Here is a 25,446-nt window from a genome sequence, read left to right on the forward strand (position 1 = left end):
TGGCCTAATATGCAAAGGAGTTCCTGCTACAAAAAAAAAGAAGCAGCCCTGAACAAATACAACTAGCTCAGCTGGAGAGAGTGAACTGCACGTGGGCCTGAGATTTCTGCCAGGTGAGGACTTGGATGGGAGACCTCCAAGGAAGCCCAGGGCTGCTACGCAGAAGCAGGCAATGGCAAAGCACCTCTCAACGTCTCTTGCCTTGAAAACCCTCCAGGGTTGTTCTAAGTCAGCAGCGACTTGATTGGCATTTTATACACATAGCCCTTGACCTGGGTGGGCCCGGCTAGCCCTGTCTCGTAAGTTCTTGGAAGCTAAGTAGCATTGGCTCTGGTTAGCACTTTGGATGGGAGACCTCTGAAATGCAGTGAGTTCAGCCAGCTCTGAATCAGCCAAGAACACTTTATGGCAAGAAGAAACAGTCACAAACAACCCAGGCAAAACTGCAACTCTATACAATCTAGCCATGGTTAACCACATCCCCCAGAGGCAACAGTTACTCCTATCGGCTCGCTCCAGAATCCTTCATTTGCATCTCTTCGTGACAAGTCATTCAGTGCCTAGCATCCTGATTGGCCAGTTCTTCCAGGCTTCAGGATCCTGGTTTGCGAGGAGTGCCTGCCTCAAGCGCAGGCAATGAGAACCCCGTGAGATGCAATAGAGAACACAGCAAATATTTAACGCAGCGAATACATAACAAGCTCCAAGGAAGTCTAGGGCTGCTCTGTAGAGGCAGGTTATGGCAGGCCACCTCTGAATGTCTCTTGCTTGGAAAACCCTGCGACCTCCTCACCAGTCTCTCCTGCTGCATTCCCCGAGTGCAGCCTCTTCTCCATGGTCCAGTTTATGTGAAGAGGAGGAGTACAATGGACGTCTTCAGAGTTTGAGAGGCAGAGAAGCATGCATGCCCTCAATGGGTCTGTGAACAGAGAGCCGCACTTGGACTTGCTGCAGGGCATCAACGATCAGAATAAGTAGGCAGTCTCCTCTTTTAAATTTCCTTTCCGCTGAAGCCGGAATAACATTTTCATTCCCCCCCTCCCCGCAGGGTTTGACCATCAAGCCTTTGGTGCAGTGGCTGAAGGTGAAGAAGAGCGAGCACAGAGAGCCCAAACTGAACGAGAAGCTCCACGGAAGGGTAAGCTGGGTCAGGCAGAGAAGGGGGGGGGGGCACTAATGGGAGGAAAGTTAACACGGCCAAGCAGTTAGGGCTGACAACTTTGCGTTGGGAAGTCCCTGGAGATTTGGGAGGGGGTGGAACAGGCCCGGTGCGTCGGAGTAGGCAAACTAGGCAATGCCTAGGGCGCCAGCTCCCAGCAGGGGCGGGGGTCGGGTGCCCCCTCCTTGCTCACGCCGCCGTCCCCGAGCCCCGGACTCGCTTCCCCTCTGCAGCACCTGCGGCACTCGGCTAGCACTGCGGAGGGAAACTGACCAGTGTTTTTTCGGAAATCCCCCGACCCCTTAAAGCCAAGAAAAAAAACAGGTTTCCCCTCTGCAGAGCCCGCCAAACTCGGCCAGCGCTGCAAGTTCCCCCGACCCCTTAAAGCCAAGAAAAAATGGGGCTTCCCCTCTCCAGCGCCTGCCATACTGGAAGGGGACGTCCTGGGGGGGCACACGTTGGGGTTCTGCCTCGGGCGACAGAACACCACACACTGGGCCTGGGAACCAGGGGAGGGGAGGGACCTCAGTGGGGTACGATCCCATCGAGCCCACCCTCCAAAGCAGCCGTTCGCCCCAGGAGGAATGACCTTTGTTGTCTGGAGATCAGTTATACTACCAGGAGATCTCCAGGCAGAAGCTTTACCATGCTGTCTGCAGAGATGCTCAGGATCTGAACTCGGGACTTCCTGTGCGCTAAGAGACAGCGCTTTGTCACTGGATTCTAGGTTCATATGGAAATATCAGAAGCTTCTCACCAGACATGAAGTTGTGCTAATTTGTTGACAGCTACAGTTCCCTCCACTGAAAATATTCATTAGCCTGCTCTGTTCATTACATTTTCATGAAAAGAGTGGAACGGTGTAAAAATGCACCCTCAGAGCTCATCTGCCAGGAAGTTATCCTGTTCAGGTCTGTGGTGATGGACAAAATTTAACCAGGGCTTTTTTGTAGCAGGAACTCCTTTGCATCTTAGGCCACTCCCCCCTGATGTAGCCAATCCTCTGAGAGTTTACAGGGCCTACTGTAAAGTCCAGGAGGATTGGCTACATCAGGGGGTGTGGCCTTATATGCAAAGGAGTTCCTGCTACAAAAAAAGAAGCCCTGAAATTAACACAATAGCACCCATTCATTTCCACAGGGACTGTATCAGTGAGTTGTGGGTGTTTGTCCTGAACTGAACTGGCCCCCTGTGGACTTCAAAAAAACCCTTACCTTGCATCTGCTGCGTAACTTTCCAGGGAAACGTGACCTAACTTGTCTAAAAGTCATGACATTTATATTAGTGCTGAAAAATGTATATGATACATATGGTTGCCAGTCTCCAGGGGAGGGAAGAGGGGCTAGAGATCTCCTACTACAGTTGATCTCCGGTCAATAGAAATGAGTTTCCTCGGAAGAAATGGCTGCTTTGGAGGGCAGGCTTTATGGCATTGTACCCTGCTGATGTCCTTCCCATCCCCCAACTCCCCAAGTTCTACCCCACCCCCCTCCAATCTCCAGGTATTTCCCCACACAGAGCTGGCAACTCTGAAAGGGAAAGATCAAGCCAAGAGACTATAGATGAGAAGCTGTGTTGTCTTTGCTGTTAATGAAGATTGATCCTGAGAGGATTTGAGTTAGACTCTGATTCTGTGCTTTTGAAGGAAATCTGTATACAAGAAGCTGCCTTGTACTGAATTAGACCCTCGGTCAGAGCTTTTTTTGTAGCAGGAACTCCTTTGCATATTGGGCTACACCCTCCCTGATGTAGCCAATCCTCCAAGCTTATGGGACTCTTCTTACAGGACCTACTGTAAGCTCTTGGAGGATTGGCTACATCAGAGGGGTGTGACCTAATATGCAAAGAAGATCCTGCTACAAAAAAAGCCCTGCAGTTGGTCCATTGGGGGCAGTAATGTCTACTGAGACTCTTTAGCTCTTTAGCTTGGAGAAACGTCGACTGCGAGGTGACATGATAGAGGTTTACAAGGTTATGCATGGGATGGAGAAAGTAGAGAAAGAAGTACTTTTCTCCCTTACAATACAAGAACTCGTGGGCATTCAATGAAATTGCTCAGCAGTCAGGTTAAAACGGATAAAAGGAAGTACTTCTTCACCCAAAGGGTGATTAACATGTGGAATTCACTGCCACAGGAGGTGGTGGCGGCTACAAGCATAGACAGCTTCAAGAGGGGGTTAGATAAAAATATGGAGCAGAGGTCCATCAGTGGCTATTAGCCACAGTGTGTATATATGTGTGTGTGTGTGTATATATATATAATTTTTTTGGCCACTGTGTGACACAGAGTGTTGGACTGGATGGGCCATTGGCCTGATCCAACATGGCTTCTCTTATGTTCTTATGTGACACAGAGTGTTGGACTGGATGGGCCATTGGCCTGATCCAACATGGCTTCTCTTATGTTCTTATGTGACACAGAGTGTTGGACTGGATGGGCCATTGGCCTGATCCAACATGGCTTCTCTTATGTTCTTATGTGACACAGAGTGTTGGACTGGATGGGCCATTGGCCTGATCCAACATGGCTTCTCTTATGTTCTTCTGTGACACAGAGTGTTGGACTGGATGGTCCACTGGCCTGATCCAACATGGCTTCTCTCACGTTCTTATGAGACCAGCAGTGGCTCTCCAGGGTCTGAGATCTTTCACCTCATCTGCTGCCTGGCTCTTTTAGCTAGTCCCAGAGACAAATCTCAACCCTCAGAGGCTAACTCAGGGGTGAAATTCTAGCAGGAGCTCCATTGCCTATTAGGCCACACACCCCTAATGTAGCCAATCCTCCAAGAGCTTACAAAAAAGAGCCTTGTAAGCTCTTGGAGGTTTGGCCACATCAGGGGTGTGTGGCCTAATATGCAATGGAGCTCTTTCTAGAATTCCACCCCTGGGCTTCCTCATTAATTTATGGCCATCTGATTGTCTCTGCATGCCCTCCTCACCATCTCCCCTCTCCGTATGATATTCCATCAAAGCTCGATACCACTGGAGGGGAGACACAACCCACAGGGGTTGTTCTGGTTATGCTGCAGTCCTGAGAGGCACCCTCTTAAAAACACTCCCTGCTTTCTGCACTTGGAGAGGGCAAGGTCACAAGTTGTAAGGCCAAATTCAGGTCTCCCCATACCTAGGGTTGCCAGCTCCGGGTTGGGAAAGACCGTGGGATTCTGGGGGTGGAGCCTGGGAAGGAAAGGAACCTCAACCAGATGCAATGCCATAGAGTCCTCCCTCCAAACCAGCCATTTTCTCCAGGAGAACTGGTCTTGGTCATCTGGAGATCCATTGTGGTAGCAACCCTATCCATACTGCTGAAACCAAAAGGGACTCACCGTGTTTATTGCTTTATCCCTGAGCTGTGTACATTGTCTGGGCTTGACTCCTGTCTGCATTTATACTGTAGTGCTTCCAGTTACGCAGCCGAGGTTGATTTCACCTTCTTTTGTTTCTGTAGGCCTTTGACCACATTCTTTCAGCTATTGAAGATATATCTGGTCAAATAGGACACCACTACATGAGAGACAAGTAAGTGGGGATGGGGGGTTATCTTAATGGAGTGGAAGAGTTGGAAGTCAATGGAAAAGGGTAACTAGGAGAACAATCAGGCTGACTGGGGTCAACAGAATGTCCCAAGTCGGCCAAACAGGTTTATCTCGACCAGTCAGAGATCACCGAGCTTATCAAATCCTGGAATTGTTGGGATTCTTCTCACTCCTTTGAAGTCTCTGCATTAACTGTCTCGGCTAGAAACAACCCAGACTTTTGCATATCTAATTCCTTAGCCGTAAGCTCTGCTGTTGGCATTCTCACTCCTCTTGGAAAGGCAAACTTGGGAGGGTAATTAAAAGCTAAACCACCATTCTCTTCTTCTGAGACATAGTCCTTTACACAAGAATGTGAAGGGCTATTGTGGTAGACCATGCCCTCTGCAAATGTTTCGTGGCCCCTCAGATATCATCGTTGGCCATAAGCTAAGTCTAAGGCGGGGATGGCCAAACTTACTTAACATAAGAACCACATAGAACAAACATAAGATGTTTGAGAGCCACAAGACACAAATGTCAGAAGTTTGAGAGCTGCAAGGAAGGAAGGAAAGAAAAGAGATGGGGGAGGGAAGGAGGAGATAGAGGTGGAAAGAAAGCAACTTTAAATGAATTCTCCAAGCCGCTTGCTGGCTTGGCTTGGAGAAGGGACTTAAAGAGACAAATGCCTTCTCCAAGCTGGTCAACAGGGTTTTGGGGGCTTCAAGAGTCACACAATATGTGTGAAAGAGCCACCTGTGGCTCCCAAGCCACAGTTCGGCCACCTCTGGTCTAAGGTAAGGAGGAATCTCCCTTCGCCAAGCCAAGCTGGGTCCCCAGTGCTGCCACCTGTCTGCAGGACTGGGTTTTGCCACTAGTCAGAAGGCTCAAAGGATGTCTCTGTGCCTCTGTCCTGCACAGGAACGGTACAGCCATCATTTCCCACTGTCAGCCCCAGTCCCTCTTCAGGCTTAATGTGAGGGAGAGGATGTGGGAAGCTGAGGGATCCTGAAAGTTCATTCGCAGCACATTCTGAAGCTGAGCAACGGATGAATGTATCCAGGGAGCTGGAATTCCCTGAGGGCCAGTTGGCCTTCTGTGAAGTCCTTGTGTTCCCCAAGCAGCTGCACCATAGTGTTACCAAACTCCAGGTGGAGCCTGGTGGTTGCCCAGAATTCCAACCCATCCCCAGACTACGGATCAGTTCCCCTGGAGAAAACAGCTGTTTTGGAAGGTGGACTCCATGGCACTGTATCCCATTGCACTCTCCAGACTTTACAGGGAGCTGGAATTCCCTGAGAGCCAGTTTGGTGTAGTGGTTAAGTGTGTGGACTCTTATCTGGGAGAACCGGGTTTGATTCCCCACTCCTCCACTTGCAGCTGCTGGAATGGCCTTGGGTCAGCCATAGCTCTGGCAGAGGTTGTCCTTGAAAGGGCAGCTGCTGTGAGAGCCCTCTCCAGCCCCACCCACCTCACAGAGTGTCTGTTGTGGGGGAGGAAGGGAAAGGAGATTGTGAGCCGCTCTGAGACTCTTTGGAGTGGAGGGCGGGATATAAATCCAATATCTTCTTCTTCTTCTACTTTCCCAAATCTCCAGAAATTTCCCAACCCCGAGTTGGTAACCCTAACCATGACTCCTGTCAGTTAGATACGCCCCTGGAGTTTGATGCTCAGGCAAGATTTCTAAGGTCTGATTCAGATTGCAGCCGAGGCATAAGAGGAGATGGAGGCTGACCCCGTGATATCTTCCTGACCTGATTCAGCTCTGAGGAAGGGCCACTGGGGTACTGAGGAAACAAACATATACTGATGCCTACATTCAAGTTTTCCAGTGGGGATAAATAGCTCCCTTTGGGTATTTCAGGTTGGGGGAAATCATGTGGTAAGAAAGACATAAGCGCTTAGTCCCAGTCTGCAGTTCCAATCCAAATCAGGCCCATGGGCTTCTGGGAATTAAATTCTGAACTCCCAGCCCATGTCTGTCAAGCAGTCACATGAGGCATCATGAGGACGTTGTTACACGTGAGTTGGCTGTGAGGTAAAAAAAGTCTGAAAGACCCTTGCTCCAAACGCCAGATCACATAGAGGACTCTGCCCTATCTTAGTTATTCTGCCATTTTTTTTAAAATGTGTGATCATTTTACCCTGTTCAATGATATCTCTCCATATTGTAAAATTGAACACAAGATTCTCTGTTGGCCTAGTTTAGGGAATCAGTTTCACGTTGTGTCCCTGTGTGAAAAATTTCCAGTTTCTTCTCACTCCTTCCTTGTGAGTTATACCACAGGACAAGTGAAAGGCCTTAGGAGTGAGCGTAATTCTGAAAGGGACACTCAATATATGATTCAGCTCCCCACCCCCATATTCTATCAGGGCCTGTGCAGCTTTTGTTTCCCGCCCCCCCCCCCCATGCCATGATCCGCATCCAGATCAGGGGCCTGCATGTTTGGAGAATTAGTTCCCACCAGTATAATATGTGACTGACTGAAGGGCAGTCTGAGAGACTCCTGAGGCAGCAGGAGCCTGTAGTTTGACCTAGCAGAAGACATTTTCTTTGACTATGCCCTTATCCATCATTCATTCTTTGTGTTATTTTTTTTTAAGCTCCCTCCTGTCTTATCAGTTTTTTCAGGCAGATAACATATGGATCAACATCTAGAGCAGAGGTCCCATCAGTGGCTATTAGCAACAGCGAATTGTTGGAACTCCCTGTCTGGGGCAGGGATGCTCTGTATTCTTGGTGCTTGCAGAACAGGGGGCACAGTGGGGGGGCTTCTATTGTCCTGACTCCACTGGTGGACCTCCTGATGGCACCTGTTTTATTTTGACCACTGTGTGACACAGAGTGTTGGATTGGATGGGCCACTGGCCTGATCCAACATGGCTTCTCTTATGTTTTTATCAGATAAACTGTCCCGTTTCCTGTCAGATCATTCCAATGAAACCACTTTTAAGATAAACTGTCCCGTTTCCTGTCAGATCATTCCAATGAAACCACTTCTGTGCTTTGGCCTGTTTTATGAAACCATTTGGTTAAAACTTTTTTTAATAACTGCGAGTATCATGGAAGTTAGATTGATGATATGAATTTGTATTGTAGGTATATCTGTTCTTTTATGTGCTGTTGACTCTGTTGACAACATTTTTGTCAGCTGATTTAGGGCCACAATAAGAGCTCCATGGCGCAGAGTGTTAAAGCTGCAGCACTGCAGTCCTAAGCTCTGCTCATGACCTGAGTTCGATCCCTGGCGGAAGCTGGGTTTTCAGGTAGCCGGCTCGAGGTTGACTCAGCCTTCCATCCCCCTGAGGTCGGTAAAATGAGTCCCCAGCTTGCTGGGGGGAAAGCGTAGATGGCTGGGGAAGGCAATGGCAAACCACCCCGTAAAAAGTCTGCCGTGAAAATGTTGTGAAAGCAGCGTCACCCCAGAGTTGGAAACGACTGGAGTGGTGCTCCAACTTTGGTTACCCAAATAAAACTACCCACGTCCAGTTATCTCATACCTGCTCTACATTTTGTTTGTTCAACTCATCAGATGGAGCTACTTCGATAGGAAATACCTCAGCAAAGTACTGATGAGACAGTCTGCTCAGAAAACAAGAGATCAAATCCTTAAAGTTTTCCGGGAGCTCAACTTGAAAGACGCGATTAGCTACGTGGCTGAGGTAATGCTAAAAATAATTCCGGTCGAAACCTGATAGCTGCTCTGTTTAGATTTGTGCTTTTGCTGTGCTAAACTAGTAATGTGTCAGTTCAGTTTCTAACAGAACATGATCTAACCACATTTATTTTGTTTTATTAACAAAATTTGTATCCCACCTTTCTGCTCTTTTAAAATTAAGCCCTTTTTATCCCATTGACTTAAGTGAGAGAGCTCAGCCTCTGCCTACCTGCTAATGATAGCCAGTTTGGTGTAGTGGTTAAGTGTGCAGACTCTTATCTGGGAGAACCGGGTTTGATTCCCCACTCCTCCACTTGCACCTACTGGAGTGGTCTTGGGTCAGCCAGAGCTCTGGCAGAGCTGTCCTTGAAAGGGCAGCTTCTGGGAGAGCTCTCTCAGCCCCACCCACCTCACAGGGTAACTGTTGTGGGGGAGGAAGATAAAGGAGATTGTAAGCCACCCTGACTGATTCAGAGAGAAGGGCAGGGTATAAATTTACCGTCGTCTTCTTTTTCTTCTTTTATTTTATTTATTTATTTTATTTATTTAGAATTTATATCCCGCCCTTCCCACGGGTGGCTCAGGGCGGCTTCCAACAATAGATCCAGCATAAAATTAAGCAATATTTAAACATATAAGAGAATAAACATTTAAAACAGATAAAACAGATAAAACCATAAATATTCTTCTTGGTGTAGTGGTTAAGTGCGCGGACTCTTATCTGGGAGAACCGGGTTTGATTCCCCACTCCTTCACTTGCAGCTGCTGGAATGGTCTTGGGTCAGCCATAGCTCTAGCAGAGCTGTCCTTGAAAGGGCAGCTTCTGGGAGAGCTCTTTCAGCCCCGCCTACGTCAAAGGGTGTGTCTGTTGTGGGGGAAGAAGGAGATTGTAAGCCGCTCTGAGACTCTGATTCAGAGAGAAGGGCAAGTATAAATCTATGGTCGTCTTCTTTACCTTGCGGAGAAGCCAAGTCTCTGGGAACACACAGAGTGCTTTCCATCTTAAAGTCATGAATGCAGACATGGCTCTTTCTGGCCAAACAAGGGTTCAGTGTCTCTGATACCAATTGAGTCTTTTTACACAAACAGCATGCATCAGTATAAGCCACCTGGATTAGGAGGCAAATAAACCACAGTATGGATGAGCACATAACCACATAGCGTGGCATAGGCAGTAGCAGAGGTGGGTAGAAGGTGAAATCCTATCCCCCCCAAAAATCCAAGCATGTCCTGTTTTCTCTGAAAGGAAAATGAGAAATTTTCATGGCATTTTAAAAAGCAGACCACAGAAGACTTAACTTCTTGCAAAAGGCATTCAAAATCAGGTGTGTTTTTGTATGCTGTTATCTGCCCCAAGTCCTGTTTGGTGGAGAGGGAGAGATATGTAAATTTGATACATAAATATATATATTTTTAAAATTAAAATGTGCACTTTCTTTTCCCCTCACTGTCTAACCAGGATATCAGCCCAGGCTAGCCCCATCTTATCAGATTTCAGAAACTAAGCAGTGTCCCTGGTTAATACCTGGAGGGGAGACCACGAAGGAAGTCCAGGGTTGCTCTGCAGAGGCAGGCAATGGCCAATGACTTCTGTTCCTCTCTTGCCTGGAAGACCCCAAAGGGGTTGCTACAACCTGGCTGCACTTTCTGCCACCACGAAGTCAAGCTGGCACAAAAAAACAGGAGACCAAAATTACCTTGTCCCCTTTGTCCTGTGGCATCAGTTTGAAACTCCACTCCTTTCTATGCAAAGTGGTTATCTTTTTGTGTGAAAAACCTCGTTGAAAGCCTGCATTCCAATATATTGCTTTCCCTTTTCCAGGGAGAACGAAGAGGCTCTTTGGCATTCATCCGATCTCCAAGCATCGACAACACAGCCAATGTGGATTTCAGCATTATCAATCATATGAACGGAGAGCCCCCCGTCTCCCAGTTCCTGTAAGTGGATCAGAAAGTTTTGTATGAGTACAATCAGATAGGCTGGATGCCCACAAAGAATCACAGGAGGCACTTGAAGGTGGGAAGTTTCCTTCCTCAAACCTCATCTCTCCCTCCAGGGTGGTATGTGGGGCAAGCACTTCTACCTCCTGGTGATCTCAGTCATACTCCTTATGTCGACCTCTCCAGAACTTCCTGAACTGTATCAGTTTGACTGCAGATTCAGGACTGCATAGGTGAACTCTCCATCATATATATATATATATATATATATATATATATATATATATATATATATATATATATATATATATATATATATACACACACACACGACTTTTTTTAAAGGAAAAGCCTGACAGGAACTCATTTGCATATTAGGCCACACCCCCTGGTGCCAAGACAGCCGGAACTGTGTTCCTGCTAAAACACACACACACACACACACAAAAACAACCCCCTCTGTGTGTGTGTGTGTATATAAAGGTAAAGATAGTCCCCTGTGCAAGCACCGGTCGTTTCCGAATCTGGGGTGACGTTGCTTTCACCATGTTTTCACAGCAGACTTTTTACAGGGTGGTTTGCCATTGCCTTCCCCAGTCATCTACACTTTCCTCCCAGCAAGCTGCGTACTCATTTGTCCGACCTCGGAAGGATGGAAGGCTGAGTCAACCTCGAGCTGGCTACCTGAACCAGCTTCCTCTGGGATCAAACTCAGGTCGTGAGCAGAGGGCTCCAGCTGTGTGTGTGTGTATATATATATTTATTCAGGGCTTTTTTTGAGCAGGAACGCCCAGGAACACAGTCCCGGCTGTCTTGGCATCAGGGGGTGTGGCCTAATATGCAAATGAGTCCCTGTTGGGCTTTTTCTCCAGAAAAGAGCCCTGCATGTATTTAAGGCCTTTTGGGAGCAGGAACGCACAGGAAAGCAGTTCCGGCTGGCTCGGCATGAAGTGTGTGGCCTAATATGCAGATGAGTTCCTGCTGGGTTTTTCCTACAAAAAAGCTCTGTAAATATTTTTAAAATCCACTCATCCAAAGCTAGCCCATCAAGGAAGAAGGCTCTAGTTTCTTCCTTCTAATGTGCTAGTTTTCTGTGGGCACATTCCAGTATAAATACACCTTAGTTTTATTCCACCTCTGTGATCCCGATAAAGAGAATGGCATTTTGGGGATGCTAAACCATGTTCGAACTGCACCATAAGTCCAAAGAGGTAAGCCAATGCTCACCCTGTGCAAAACAGAATTGTTCAGGAGGGTTTGTAGTGCAAGTAAATAGGACTGTTTTGCAGGGCTTTTTTTGTAGCAGGAACTCCTTTGCATATTAGGCCACACCCCCTGTTGTAGCCAGTCCTCCTGGAGCTTACAGTACGCCCTGGACTAACAGCCCTGTAAGCTCTTGGAGGATTGGCTACATCGGGGTGTGTGGCCTAAGATGCAAAGGAGTTTGTGCTACAAAAAAAGCCCTGCTGTACTATAATGCAATGGGCAGGACGTTGCATTGGTCAAAAGACTCTGGCCTAGTTTCTACCCCACTTCATGGATTGTGTGGAAAAGCTCCTGTTTTGGTTTCTGCTCTACTTGAGATTTCCATTTGCTTTTGGGATCTCTGTAATCCAGATCCCATTGTGCTGCTCCTCGGATGACCCACCCTGTCCATTGTCCTTGAATTAACACTGTATCATCTGCCTTGAGTCCCAGTGAGAAAGGCGAACTGTAAATGACTTTACTAAATGCATCAGAATAACCCTGTTAGCAGCTCTTCACGTGTCATTGGTTAGTTTCCTCTGAGAGATTGCTTGTTGCCAGCTAAATCCGCTTCTGGATTGGAGGATGGGTTGTTTGATTCCTTCCTTCCTTCCTTCCTTCCTTCCTTCCTTCCTTCCTTCCTTCCTTCCTTCCTTCCTTCCTTCCTTCCTTCCTTCCTTCCTTCCTTCCTTCCTTCCTTCCTGCGGCTCTCAAACGTTTGTTTTATGAGGCTGACCTTGTTGGATGAGAAGAACAGAAACTTCAGCCCCACCAGAAAAAGTTTCATATCTTTGTGCTTGTTTGGGGTTTTTTTTTGCTTAGGAGGGACACCACCAGTTCTGTCTGTCTTGATATGCAAGCACTAGAGCAGAGAAGGAAAAGCATCCGAGACACAGAGGACATGTTCACCCACCACACTCTTCACCAGTATCTCTACAAGCCCCGGCAAGAGGTAAGAGCAAACCCCATCAGATGTTCGCCTTAAAGCCGGAACCCCAAGGAATCTAACAGTACCGTTTTTGGATGTTCAGGGAGAACCATTAAAACCAGTCTGGATTCAGAAGTGGATTCTCCTCTCACATGAATCCCTGCTGCCCACAGTAACGGGCACTGTTGACATTGGTTTGGATCCAAAGGTGACCTTCAGAACATTAAATAAGAGAAGCCACAATGGATCAGGCGAGTGGCCCATCCAGTCCAACACTCTGTCTTATAGAGGAGGGTGTGGAATTGTTTTCTGTGGCCCCGGAAGGTAGGACCAGAACCAATGCGTTGAAATTAAATCAAAAGTGTTTCTGGCTCAATATTAGGAAGAACTTCCTGACCGTTAGAGCAGTTCCTCAGTGGAACAGGCTTCCTCGAGAGGTGGTGGGCTCTCCTGCCTTGGAGGTTTTTCAACAGAGGCTAGATGGCCATCTGACAGCAATGAAGATCCTGTGAATTTAGGGGGGGGGGGGGGTGTTTGTGAGTTTCCTGCATTGTGCAGGGGGTTGGACTAGATGACCCTGGAGGGTCCCTTCCAACTCTATGATTCTGTGCCACAAAGTGGCCAAAACTCAAGTGCCATCAGGAGGTCTACCAGCAGGGCCAGAACTCCAGAAGCCCTACCACTGTTGCCCCCCAAGCATTAAGAATACAGAGCATCTCTTGCCCCAGACGGGGAGTTCCACTGATAAGCTGTGGCTAAGAGCCACTGATGGACCTCTGCTCCAGATGTTGATCCAATCCCCTCTTGAGGCTGTCTGTGCTTGCAGCTGCCACCACTTCCTGTGGCAGTGAATCCCACGTCTTCTTTGCTCCATTCTCTGCTTTTAAAAGGCCACCCCGGAGCACTGTTCTTTTGCAGGAGGACCTCGTAGGGGTTTTCAAGGCAAGAGACATTCAGAGGTGGTTCTTCCATTGCCTGCCTCTGCAGAGCGACCCTGGCCTTCCTTGGCGATCTCCCATCCAAGGACTCACCGGGGCTGACCCTGCTGAGCTTCCCAGATCTGATGAGATCGGGCTACGCTGGGCCCTCCAGGTCAGGGCAAGAGATGAACAGAGGTGGTGGGCCATTGCCTGCCTCTGCATGGTGACCCTGGACTTCCTTGGTGGTCTCCTCTCCTCCCCAAGTATAAAACGGGCCCTACCCTGCTTAGCTTCTAAGATTTGGTAGGATTGGGCTCTCAGGGGCTTTCTGAGAGCCAGTTTGGTGTAGTGATAGATAGATAGATAGATAGATAGATAGATAGATAGATAGATAGATAGATAGATAGATAGATAGATAGATAGATAGATAGATAGATAGATAGATAGATAAATTTATTGTCATTGTTCTCAAAAAAGAAAATGAGAGCAACAAAATGAGGTGCTCTTCCACAAACATACCAACACATCAACACCCACAAAAGGACATATACATAGAACATTTAAATGCATCTAAAAACACATAACCATTCATAACCCTGCATTTAGCTTAACCACGGCACTTGGATAGAAGCTGCCCTTGAATCTATTTGTCTTTGCCTTCAACACTCTATATCGCCTACCTGACGGTTAAATCTCAAATAGCAAGTGGCCCGGATGTGAAGGGTCCCTTAAGATCATTTGTATCTTCCTTCTACATCCCATATCATACAGATCCACCAATGAGGGGAGAGAACATCCACAAATCTTCTGTGCTCTCACCATCACTCTTTGGAGCACCCTTCTCTCTGCTTCCGTGCAGCTCCCAAACCACACGCAGAGGCAATAAGATAAAATGAAGTGAAGTGCGCGGACTCTTACCCGGGTTCGATTCCCCACTCCTTCACTTGCACCTGCTGGAATGGCCTTGGGTTAGCCATAGCTCTCGCAGAGCTGTCCTTGAAAGGGCAGCTTCTCTGAGCGCTCTCTCAGCCCCACCCACCTCACAGGGTGTCTGTTGTGGCAGGGGGAAGATATAGGAGATTGTAAGCCGCTCTGAGACTCTGATTCAGAGAGAAGGGTGTGGTATAAATCTGCAGTCGTCTTCTTCTTCTAGATCAGGGCACATACCTATAACTCCACTGTCTTTCCCCCCAAGTATTTTCCAGAACAGTATTTTCCTTACACTCATATTTTGAATCCAGTCCTGAGTTTTGAAAGCCGCAGTGGGTGATCTCCCCTGACCAGGATGGCCCAGGCTAACCCCATCCCATCAGATCTCAGAAGCTTAGCAGGGGAGGCCAAGCCGCCTCTAATAATCTGTTGCCTTGAAGACCAAAGTCTACTGCACCACCAAGACTGGTCTAAAGCAGTGGCCCCCAAACTTTTTGGCACCAGGAACTGGTTTTGTGGAAGACAGTTTTTCCATGGACCAGTGGGGGGGTGGCAGCACTGGGGGTTTGGCCACCCCAGGACACCCCCCCCCCCGCCCACGCCACATTCATGCCCCCCATGTGGGTCTTTAAATGGGGGGGAGACTGGAGCTGTTTCTGTCTCCCCCCTCCCATTTAAAGACCCCCGCTGATCGGTGGAGGTCTATAAATGAAGAAGAAGATGAAGACATTGGATTCACATCCCGCCCTCCGCTCCGAATCTCAGAGTGGCTCACAATCTCCTTTATCTTCTCCCCTCCACAATAGACACCCTGTGAGGTGGATGGGGCTGAGAGGGCTCTCACAACAGCTACCCTTTCGAGGACAACCTCTGCCAGAGCTATGGCTGACTCATTCCAGCAAGTGCAAGTGAAGGAGTGGGGAATCAAACCCGGTTCTCCCATTTAAGAGTCCGCACACTTCACCACTACACCAAACTGGCTCTCCTGAGGGGTATGAGGGGTAGGCCTGGGACCCTGCAAGGGGAGACAGCCTTGCAGTGAGGCCGTGCTGCCTCTTTGGTCCAGGGCTGACCTACCTCACTCTGCCTTGCTAGCAGGCCACGGACCGGTACCAGTCCATGGCCCGGTGGTTGGGGACCCCTGATCTAAAGTGTGCAAGTCCATCTGAACTGGAAAGGTGCGCGTTTCCAAGGCAAGACGTTGTGTGTCTGTCCCAAGTGTGAGGCTGGAACCTGGATCCTCATCCTGGAGACCCCTAAAGTGGTGGGGGGAAGAGGAAACGCATCATGCACACTTCCTGTGCCCACTTGTCCTTTGCACTGTTGAACAAGCTGTTCTGAAACAGAGGCTGCAAAACACCTCTAGCTGTTTTCTTTTGGATTTGCTTTTATATTAATTTCAGAACCTAACACGTATTTACAGACGATACAGACAGGAATTTCCCCTCCTTTTTTGCAATCAAATGGGGAGGGGATCTGCTTTTTATTTTGTGAAGGGAAATCAACTATGGACACGTCTGGACTTCCTAAATAACCCCAACTCTCCCAGGCAGTGTCGTTAGCATTCCGTCAAGAACCACCGTTTGCGGCCAGGCGTCTTTATCAGGGCCTCCTGCCTTCTTTTCTCTCCGGCTGCAGCGTAAGCATCTGTACAGTCGCCATGAAATCACTGCCGACGAAGAGGGAAAGCAGAACAAGGAGATCTTCCAGCGGACCATGAGGAAACGCCTGGAGTCCTTCAAGAGCACCAAGCTTGGCCTCAACTACACCAAGAAGATTAACAAACTCTATAAGAGAGACCGAGCCCAGAAAAGAGTAAGATCAAAACTTTCATAATGGCTTCGCTAACTAGCATTGGCAAATCGAGAGTGTCTCTCTCTGCCCATAGTAGGCTTCCCAGGTTTTCTGTGGCTCTGGTGGGGTGGAGTTTAGAAGCTCAAACAGGATACCTGAGACCGGAGAGTAGGGTTGCCAACTCTGGGTTGGGAAATTCCTGGAGTTTGGGAGGTAGACCCTGGGAAGGGTGGGACTTGGGAGAGGCAGGGTATAATGCTGTAGACAGTGCTTTTTTTGCACTCCTTTGCATATTAGGCTACACCCCGCTAATGTAGCCAATCCTCCTGGAGCTTACAGTAGGCCCTGCACTAAGAGCCCTGTAAGCTCCAGCAGAACTGGCTACAGCCCTGGCCATAGACTCCACCATCCAAACCAAAGCGGCCATTTTCTCCAAGGGAGCTGTCATCTGGAGATCAGTTGCGATTCTGGGAGATCTCCAGGCCCCCACCTGGAGGCTGGCAACCATAGCAGGGAGGAAAGGGCTGCCTGGTTCCACCCCCTCCTTCTCTGGTGTCGTGTTGCAGCCTCCCTTCCCACTTATTTGAGAAATACATGATAGCTCTCTTTCAGAGGAAGAGCAAAGGGTGCTGAGAGCAGAGAAATGTCCTGGGAAAGGGGGGTGCTGAAACTTCTGAATGTCGCTTCATTCCCTCTCCCGGCTTGTGGTTCTTTACCTGGAAATGTTACTCTTTTTTCCTGGAGTTCCTGAAAAGGAGGGAAAACCCCTGAGCTCCTGCTCTAACCCTGAGACTGGGGACCTACATTAATCTTGATGGGGCTGCAACCTACTTTGAGGCGTGTTTCGCATACAGCTCACAGGGCCGCAGTGAGGGTAAAGTGGGGGAGGGCAAGATATATATATATATTTTAAAACTACTTAGTTATCTTTTGCTTTTTCTCCCCAGCTTAGAACAGCTTTCTGCTCTCCCCCATGCTCTCACAACACCCCTGTGAGGGAGGCCAGGCTGAGAGTCTGTGATGGGCCCAAGATCTCTGGGCAGGCTTCCAGGGTACAAACGGGGATTCAAACCCAGGTCTCCAAAGATCCTAGTCCAGTTCTCTGTACGCCGCACCGTGCCAACTCTCGATAGCTACTGTGCAGTCTGTGCTCCCTTACCTGGGAAGAGGCTCCATTCAACTCTGTGGAACTGGCTACTGAGGAGGCAGACTTGGAATCATTTGTTGTAGCGTTGACTACCTTCTGACCCGTAGGCAGCATTGATGGCTAAGCGGGGCTTTTTTTGTAGCAGGAACTCCTTTGCGTATTTGGCTACACTCCTCTCCCGATGTAGCCAATCCTCCAAGGGCTTACAGTAGTCCCTGAAAGAAAAGCCCTGTAAGCTCCAGGAGGATTGGCTGCATCAGGGAGGATTGGCTACATCAGGTCACTAGGTGAACTAGGCAATCTCCTAGGGTGCCAGCCTTCTGGGGATACCAAATTGACTGCCCCCATGTGATTGGGTGATGTTATCAGTAGGGGGGGGAGTGCTAGCAGTTAACCTTGCGTAGGGTGCCAGAGAATCTAGGGCCGGCCCTATGCAAAGGAGTTCCTGCTACAAAAGAAGCCCTGTGGGTAAGAATCACTGCTGTGGGATGTCTTTCTCCACTTCCTGTCTCAGTTCCCGAGCCATGACAGGAAAGAGGGTGGTGCCCTCTTGTGGTCTGCGCAGCAGTGAACGGGGAAACGTGAATTTGCTCCTATTGCCAGAGCAGGAGGGGGCAGCCCTGTTCCTCCAATGGGGTCTTTTATATAGAAGAAGATATTGGATTTATATCCCGCCCTATACTCTGAATCTCAGAGTGGTCACAATCTCCTTTACCTCCCCCTCCCCCTACAACAGACACCCTGTGAGGTAGGTGGGGCTGAGAGAGCTCTCCCAGAAGCTGCCCTTTCAAGGACAACTCCTGCAAAAGCTATGGCTGACCCAAGGCCATTCCAGCAGGTGCAAGGGGAGGAGTGGGGAATCAAACCTGGTTCTCCCAGATAAGAGTCTGCACACTTAACCGCTACCTTTTTCTGAGGCAGATATTTTAGAAAGAAGATGCAATGCAAGCCTCACAAGGTGTGGTGTGCAGAAGCCACGTTCTGCTTCATCCCAGAGTATGCGGACCTGCTAAGAGACATGCCTTCAAGTCTTATATGAACATATATGAACATATATGAAGCTGCCTTATACCGAATCAGACCTTTGGTCCATCAAAGTCAGTATTGTCTTCTCAGACTGGCAGCGGCTCTCCAGGGTCTCAAGCTGAGGTTTTTCACACCTGTTTGCCTGGACCCTTTTTTGGAGATGCCGGGGATTGAACCTGGGACCTTCTGCTTCCCAAGCAGATGCTCTACCACTGAGCCACCGTCCCTCCCCTGCTCTGCTTTTGCATTCTGTGCACCGAAACAGACGTTTGCATGTCGTTTGGTTTCTTTCAGAAAATCAGTAACCTCATACCAAATGGAAATCTGTATGCAGAACCCACAAAGGAAAAAGGTAAAAATGCATTGTTCAGTTAGTAAGAGCTAAGTGTACTTTTTTGAAGGGTACAAAAATGACTGATGTTTACAGATGCCTTGATTCTGTTACCCAGGCCTCGTTTTGGGCAGGAGCTCACAGGAGCAGAGCTCCGGAACCCTTAAATTTGATTGTGCTCTTTCTTTCTTACCCCTCCCCTGCAAATACTTGCTTCTGGGCGCCATCGTTCAACCCCCCACCCCCGTGAGAATTTGGCTAAACTTTAAGATCTGACAAACTTTCTAATATTTCCCCCCACAAAACATGGGGAAATAACCAAAACATATAAAGCAGACCGATGGAAATCTTCATCCTGCCACTATGGCCACATAGGAGAAAGTCATTTTAAAAGCATGATGGGAGTAAGGTTTGATTATGAAAGTTATAATTCAAGAAGCATTTTAAGGTAGATGCTGAGCTGATATAATTGAGTGTATCTTCCAGTGATGTCGGGGTGTGATGTGGTGTGTGTGACACATGCAGACGTTCTGCTAATGAACTCCAGCACCTCTTTTTCTACAAAATGACCCCTGTTTCCTAAAGGACTTCTGTCACAGGGACATGACAAGATGCCAATCATTGTCTTATTTCACTATCCTCTTGATCTGCATGGCACTCAGGGTAGTGACCATGCCAGCAACTTTAAAGTTGATTTGGATCACTTGTCAAAGAAACGTGGCTCTCGTCACACCGTTTTGTGGGGAATCTCAACTTTTCTCTCTTTCTTTCAGACACTGACGTCTCGGAAGCGGAAGAGAATAATTATGATAATCTCCACACAGGGAGAGCCATGGATTTCCTTGCTAATGTCACGAGGCAGAATCTCACAGATATCAGTGGTAATAATAATAATAATAATAAATAATAAATTTATTCTTATATCCCGCCCTCCCCCGCCAAAGGCGGGCTCAGGGCGGCTCACAGGCATGGAAATGAATGGGCGATGTTGGTCCTTGTGTACGATCAAGGCACTGTGTCAGTTCATGTTTGGATTAAAATTGGGTGGTGGTTTAGAATTTAATCATGGCCACTGAAACAAGCAAACAAAAAATGCATAGATTAAAATCTTATGCATTTTCCCTATTTGAAATCAAATGCATTTTCAGTCTCATGGCTGAAACCCTAGGAACAGAATTAAGGGCATGAACGTTAGTAGTTTCCAGGGCTGCCATAAAAATTGTTGTTTGGTTTTCCCAAGGGGCCAAGATTTGGATCTCATGATGAAATGAAGAGATTGTAGTTTTCTGCATTCATCTTTGACTCTGTCACTAGAAGGGCGAAAAGTGCTTTTGTGCTACAAAGAGGGGGGGCAATTTACAGAAATGGTCTGATTATAAATAGACAATGCCATAAGATGCCAATTAAAAATCTGGATGGATGCTTTGTCAAAAGAACCTGCATCGATATAAGTAGGACATCTGTTCTTAATTCTTCGAACAGAAGTCGGCATGAGACGTATTCTTGAGGTATACTTTCCTATCCTACATAGTTCGAGGAAGCTCTCATTTTTAATGAGATAATCCCCAGTTAGCAAAGCTAAAAACTGTCTTTATTTGTCCTTTCTTGTAACCTGAAGGCACCATTATGGGAGGGCCCACAGCTCAGCAGGAAAGCATCTTTTCGTCCAGAAGGTCCAGGTTCCATCCATGGCATCTGCTGTTAAAAAAAGCACTTGGGGCTGAACTAAGCTAGACAGAGATGCAATCTGTCCTGGTCTAAAATCGCTTCATATTACAACTTAGATTCAGTACCTGAGCCTCCTCGACTTCCAAATGAGCCAGATTTGTCAGCGGCCCTGGCCTTGTTCTCCCTGGCAACTGTTGCACGCCGATGGCATTGCTGACCACCCAGAAACGCTGCTGTTTATTCAAGCACTGAACTTGTCACTCATGGACTTTTTATAGGCATTGATAACCCAGTGTTTTCAGCCGATGTCGAACAAACCGCCACCCTGAGGTTTCCACCGTGGCTGTTCTTCGAAGAGATGGTGGTGCCGTCCCCGCGGGCCCAAGAACAGATCCCCTACTCTCCCAACAACTTCCAGCGCCTGGCCCCCATCCGGCTGAGCAATAGATCCGTAGACTCCTTTTTGCAAGTTGACATCCCTGAAGAACGGTCCCGGGCCTTCCCCTCAGATTCAACGCACATGTAATACTTCCAACTTGCTAGTCGTCTCCACTTTTCCATCTCTCTTTGCGGTCTCTGGTCAATCTGCTGCTCTTATCTTTCCTCTTCTTACTTCTGCGCCTGGAAGCCAAATTTGTTCTTTATACATTCAGCATGAGCCCGGGCCACCCTTAGAGGGCCAGATCTTCTTCACTGACCAACTTCCTTTGATTTCTCAAATTCCCTGGAAACTGACATCTCTCGACTCTATGTCCTTCTGCTTTTAATCTCTTTAGTTGCTTCTGGCACTAACTTCATCCTTTGTATTCCAAACCCAAGAGAAACATAGATCTTTAAAAGTGTGTCCATCTATGGAAAGGAAAGGTCCCCCGTGCAAGCACCAGTCGTTTCCGACTCTGGGGTGACATTGCTTTCACAACATTTTCACGGCAGACTTTTTACAGGGTGGTTTGCCATTGCCTTCCCCAGTCATCTACGCTTTCCGCCCAGCAAGCTGGGTCCTCATTTTATTAACCTTGGATGGATGGAAGGCTGAGTCAACCTCGAGCCGGCTACCTGAAAACCCATCTTCCACCAAGGATCGAACTCAGGTCATGAGCAGAGCTTAGGACTGCAGTATTGCAGCTTTAACACTCTGCACCACAGGGCTCTTGTCCATCTATGAGCAAATGATAATTTTATTTCACTTGACACATCAGTGTTTTCTTACTCCAGAAGACTTTCCTTTTAGAAACTTCTGATAAACAAATCCACCCTGTACAGCGAGAGAGCTGGATCTGGTTTTCTTCAGCACCAGGGCAGAATAGACCACTTCCTCCAGAGAAGCTCCTACTGAACACAGCTGAACTTATACCTCTTCTGTCTCCTTTCTCTTTTCTTGGGAAGCTTTTTGTTTTCTGGCTTCTGCTCCTTCTCTTCCTTCCTCTTAAGCAAACTTTCCTTTTCATTTGCATTTCTTGAGATCGATGTACAAAAAGGCTGAGGGATGTTGGTGAATTGTCGTGGGTTGTTGGGAAGACGTGTGAGCCTTTTGAAATGTTGGTTCAGCACTGTGAGGTCAGAATTGATTTCTGAAGCTGTGGTTTCTCCCAGAGGCATGCCAGTTGGTTTGCATTTCTCCCAGTGAATGGCCGCTTGTTGATGATTAATGATTTGACTGATTTTTTTAAAAAAGTACATACATTTATGTTATGTATTTTAAAATTTAACAAACTAAAGACGTGAGCACAGCGCCCACATGTGGTGCATTGTGGTAGACTTAACACAGACCTGTTTTCCCTTCTCTTCCTCCTCCAGTTTGGTGCGGGGAGAGCCAGTTTGGTGTAGTGGTGAAGTGTGTGGACTCTTATCTGGGAGAATCGGGTTTGATTCCTCACTCCTCCACTTGCACCTGCTGGAAGGGCCTTGGGTCAGACATAGCTCTCGCAGAGTTGTCCTTGAAAGGACAGCTTCTGGGAAAGCCCTCTCAGCCTCACCCACCTCACAGGGTGTCTGTTGTGGGGGAGGAAGGGAAAGGAGATGGTGAGCCGCTCCGAGACTCTGAGATTCAGGGTGAAGGGTGGGGTATAAATCCAATATCATCTTCTTCCTCCTCATTTCATGTGGAAGGGGATCTTAAGGCAAACGAGAAGCCTGCATCCCCAGTCAGCCCTCCCCTCCAGCTGGGGGAAGTGCATTGAAGATCCACAGCTCACCTGCTCTGTGCCCAGGGGAGAGGGGGGGCTGGGGGCAGGAATTGGGGGTGCTGTCAAGTTGCAGCCAACTTGTAGGGTTTTCAAGGCAAGAGATGAGCAGAGGTGGTTTCCCCATCGGCTGCCTCTGCGTAGCAACCCTGGACTTCCTCCGTGGTCACCCATCCAAGTACTCACCAGGGCTGACCCGAAATCTGATTAAACCAGTCTAGCCTGGACCATCCGCCGCTGTGAGCCCTGGGAGAAAGCTAGGCTGAATGGCCACTGGGTGGCGCTCCACAATCGGAAATGCCAAACTAACACCAGCACTTCCTTGCATAGATTCAGGGGTGCAACCGGCTTGGTCTGAAGCAGTAGAACAAAGTCAGAGTCCAGTCGCCCCTTTAAGACCAACAAAGTTTTATTCGAGGCGTGAGCTTTTGCGTGCGCACACACTCACACACACACGATGAACTTCACAATTTAGTACATAGAGAGAGAGATGCCTCCATATAGGTAAACAGCAAATGGGCATACAACTTAACTGAGACCCTGTTGTTACGCTTGGGTAGTCTTTCTCACCCGACCCTCCCCTGCCGCTCCATGTGGGGGTGCGTTTGGACCCAACCGCATTCTGATTTCCACATTTTTGCCGCAACAGGTGACTCGACGTTTGGCGCTGCGGTATCCGGATATTCTTCCGATGAAATGCTGCCTCCTGAGGAATACGAACAAACCAAACCGGATCTTCGTTTGCCAGAGGAAGGCCTTGGCTTCATCCCAGCGGGACTTCCAGGGCCCCGGCGCAATGACTATGCCCCCTTGGAAGACGAGGAGCGTTTCCCGTTCTCAGAGTATTTTGCTCCCACTCAACGGGAGCCGCCTGACCTCCGCTGGGAAGCCCCCTCGACGACGAGGGACCGAGCACATTTTATTCCCACTCAGTGGGAACCACCTGACCTCCGCTGGCAAGCCCCCTCAAGGGCAAGGGACCAAGGACATTTAAACACAAGTTACTGTACTGATACAAGCTACGAGCCAGGGCATTCACAGCTGGGACGTCCCATTCCTGAGGTTGGAGGGCGAGAGGAGTCCATCTTTTGGGACCCCCACGAGAAGAACTGGATGCTGCCCCCGCAGCCGCATCACCGTTCCGCGGCCGCCAGACGGGTGCAGAGCCGGCGCTCTTTCCACAAGCCGAAGCCGGCGCCCCGGCCCAAACTTCAGAAGCTGGCCTCTCTTCCGGCCTCTTTCCACTTCCCTCCGTATCCTTGGGAGCAGGAAGAGACGCAGCTGTGATTCTCGACTCGAATCGGATGAACACGGGAGTTCGTGCTGCAAAGTTTGGGTTTGTGCTGCAAAGCTTTGGAAAACGTTTTCTTCGGAACGCTGCGCTCCGTGCTCGACTGACTGTGGAACAGACTCCTCCAGTTGATGGTGAAGGAATCTAAGTGGGAGCATCAAGAAAAGACTGGGGGGGGGGGCAAAAAGGAAACAAAGCCGGGTGCGTGTGGCCCTGACTGGGGGAGGGGCCCCTGAGACCTCCATTCCAGGATTGCGCCAAGAATCACCAGCCTGGAATTGCAGCTCTGTGAGTCTTTATTGACAGCATGTTCAGCACACTGGCTTGCCCCGGGGGAACCTGCACTTCTGGCACGGGTTCTCTCTTTCCCCCACCCTCTCCTTTGTGGCCCGCCTTCCTCTTCCTTTTCACCTCCCCATCTTTCAGCTTCCATCTTTGTCCTCCTCCTTTGCCTTCCTCTCACCCCTTCCTTCGCCTCCCCGGCTGGCCTCTTTCCCCCACTCTACCTTGGCTTTCCCCGCCCCAGCTTTTATCCCCCTCGCCCCTCCCCAGGAGCCCCATCTCGGTCCTCTACTGCAGCCCCCACAGCAGAGCCTCCAGCCCCCTCTCAGCCACCTCCAGGAAGGGCCCCCTGAGCTCCCACAGCTTTTCTCCTGCTGCCCCCCCTTGGGTGAGGCTTGCTGGTCCATTGCTGCTATGGGGACCAGAAGCCACCATCCCTCCCCCGCCCCCCTCCCAGCCAGAACCCAGTGGGAGCCACTGCCATGATGCCAGCCCCTCACCTCGGACTCCATCGGCTGGGGTCACTGTGGTGGAAGGTACCACCTCAGTGTGTGAAAGGAGGACTTTCAGCTTCGAGAATGAAGCAGCTTTTCAATCTTCAAGTCCTTGAAGGGCTGTCCTCTAGAGGATGGGGTGGAGTTGTTTTCTGTGGCCCCGGAAGGCAGGACCAGAACCAACGGGTTGAAATTAAATCAAAAGAGTTTCCGGCTCAACATTAGGAAGAACGTCCAGACCGTTAGAGCGATTCCTCAGTGGAACAGGCTTCCTCGGGAGGTGGCGGGCTCTCCTTCCTTGGAGGTTTCTAAACAGAGGCAAGATGGCCGTCTGACAGCAATGAGGATCCTGTGAATTTAGGGGGAGGTGTTTGTGAGTTTCCTGCATTGTCCAGGGGGTTGGACTAGATGACCCTGGAGGTCCCTTGCAGCTCTATGAGTCTATGATCTCCTTGTTAGGGCCAGGCTGCAGCTAGAGGCAGCCACGCTCATTCCAGGGCCAGAAAGGGGTGCAGGAGCTCACAGCCCTGCTGTGTGGGCTGAGCCATCCCTAAAGAGCAGAAAGCACTGCTCTGCTGGATGGGCCCAGGCGGAAGGCCAGGCTCCTGGTATTTACCCTGAGCCCAGCCAACCCAAAGGCTGCTTATCGCCTGCTGACTGCAGGGGTCGCTGTTGCACACTGCTGCTCCTTTCTGCCTAGGGTTGCCAAGTCCAGTTCAAGAAATATCTGGGGAATTTTGAGGTGGGGCCAGGAGACATTGGGGGTGGAGCCAGGAGCAAGGGTGTGACAAGCACAAAAGGGAGTTCTGGCCATCACATTTAAAGGGACTGCACACCTTTTAAATGCCTTTCCTCCATTGGAAATAATGGATAGGGGCACCTTCTTTTGGGACTCATAGAACTAGACCCCCTGGTCCAATCTTTTGGAAATGT

The 25,446-nt window shown here is 48.9% G+C and overlaps 1 protein-coding gene across 1 annotated transcript in view; it reads left to right on the plus strand.

Annotated features, from left to right (window-relative positions):
• The window catches only part of SLC9A3 (solute carrier family 9 member A3), a 92,606-nt gene extending 71,817 nt beyond the window's left edge, over positions 1 to 20,789 (plus strand). The window contains exons 8-16 of the mRNA XM_060247741.1: positions 1,049 to 1,138; positions 4,608 to 4,678; positions 8,208 to 8,337; positions 10,156 to 10,271; positions 12,342 to 12,471; positions 15,936 to 16,112; positions 18,559 to 18,616; positions 19,369 to 19,476; positions 20,542 to 20,789. Coding sequence (XP_060103724.1) covers positions 1,049 to 1,138; positions 4,608 to 4,678; positions 8,208 to 8,337; positions 10,156 to 10,271; positions 12,342 to 12,471; positions 15,936 to 16,112; positions 18,559 to 18,616; positions 19,369 to 19,476; positions 20,542 to 20,789 — 1,128 coding nt within the window. The remainder of the gene's footprint in view (positions 1 to 1,048; positions 1,139 to 4,607; positions 4,679 to 8,207; positions 8,338 to 10,155; positions 10,272 to 12,341; positions 12,472 to 15,935; positions 16,113 to 18,558; positions 18,617 to 19,368; positions 19,477 to 20,541) is intronic.
• The last annotated feature ends 4,657 nt before the right edge of the window (positions 20,790 to 25,446 follow it).

Source organism: Heteronotia binoei, chromosome 10, assembly GCF_032191835.1.
Source record: "Heteronotia binoei isolate CCM8104 ecotype False Entrance Well chromosome 10, APGP_CSIRO_Hbin_v1, whole genome shotgun sequence".
In the NCBI taxonomy this organism is placed as follows: Eukaryota; Metazoa; Chordata; class Lepidosauria; order Squamata; family Gekkonidae; genus Heteronotia; species Heteronotia binoei.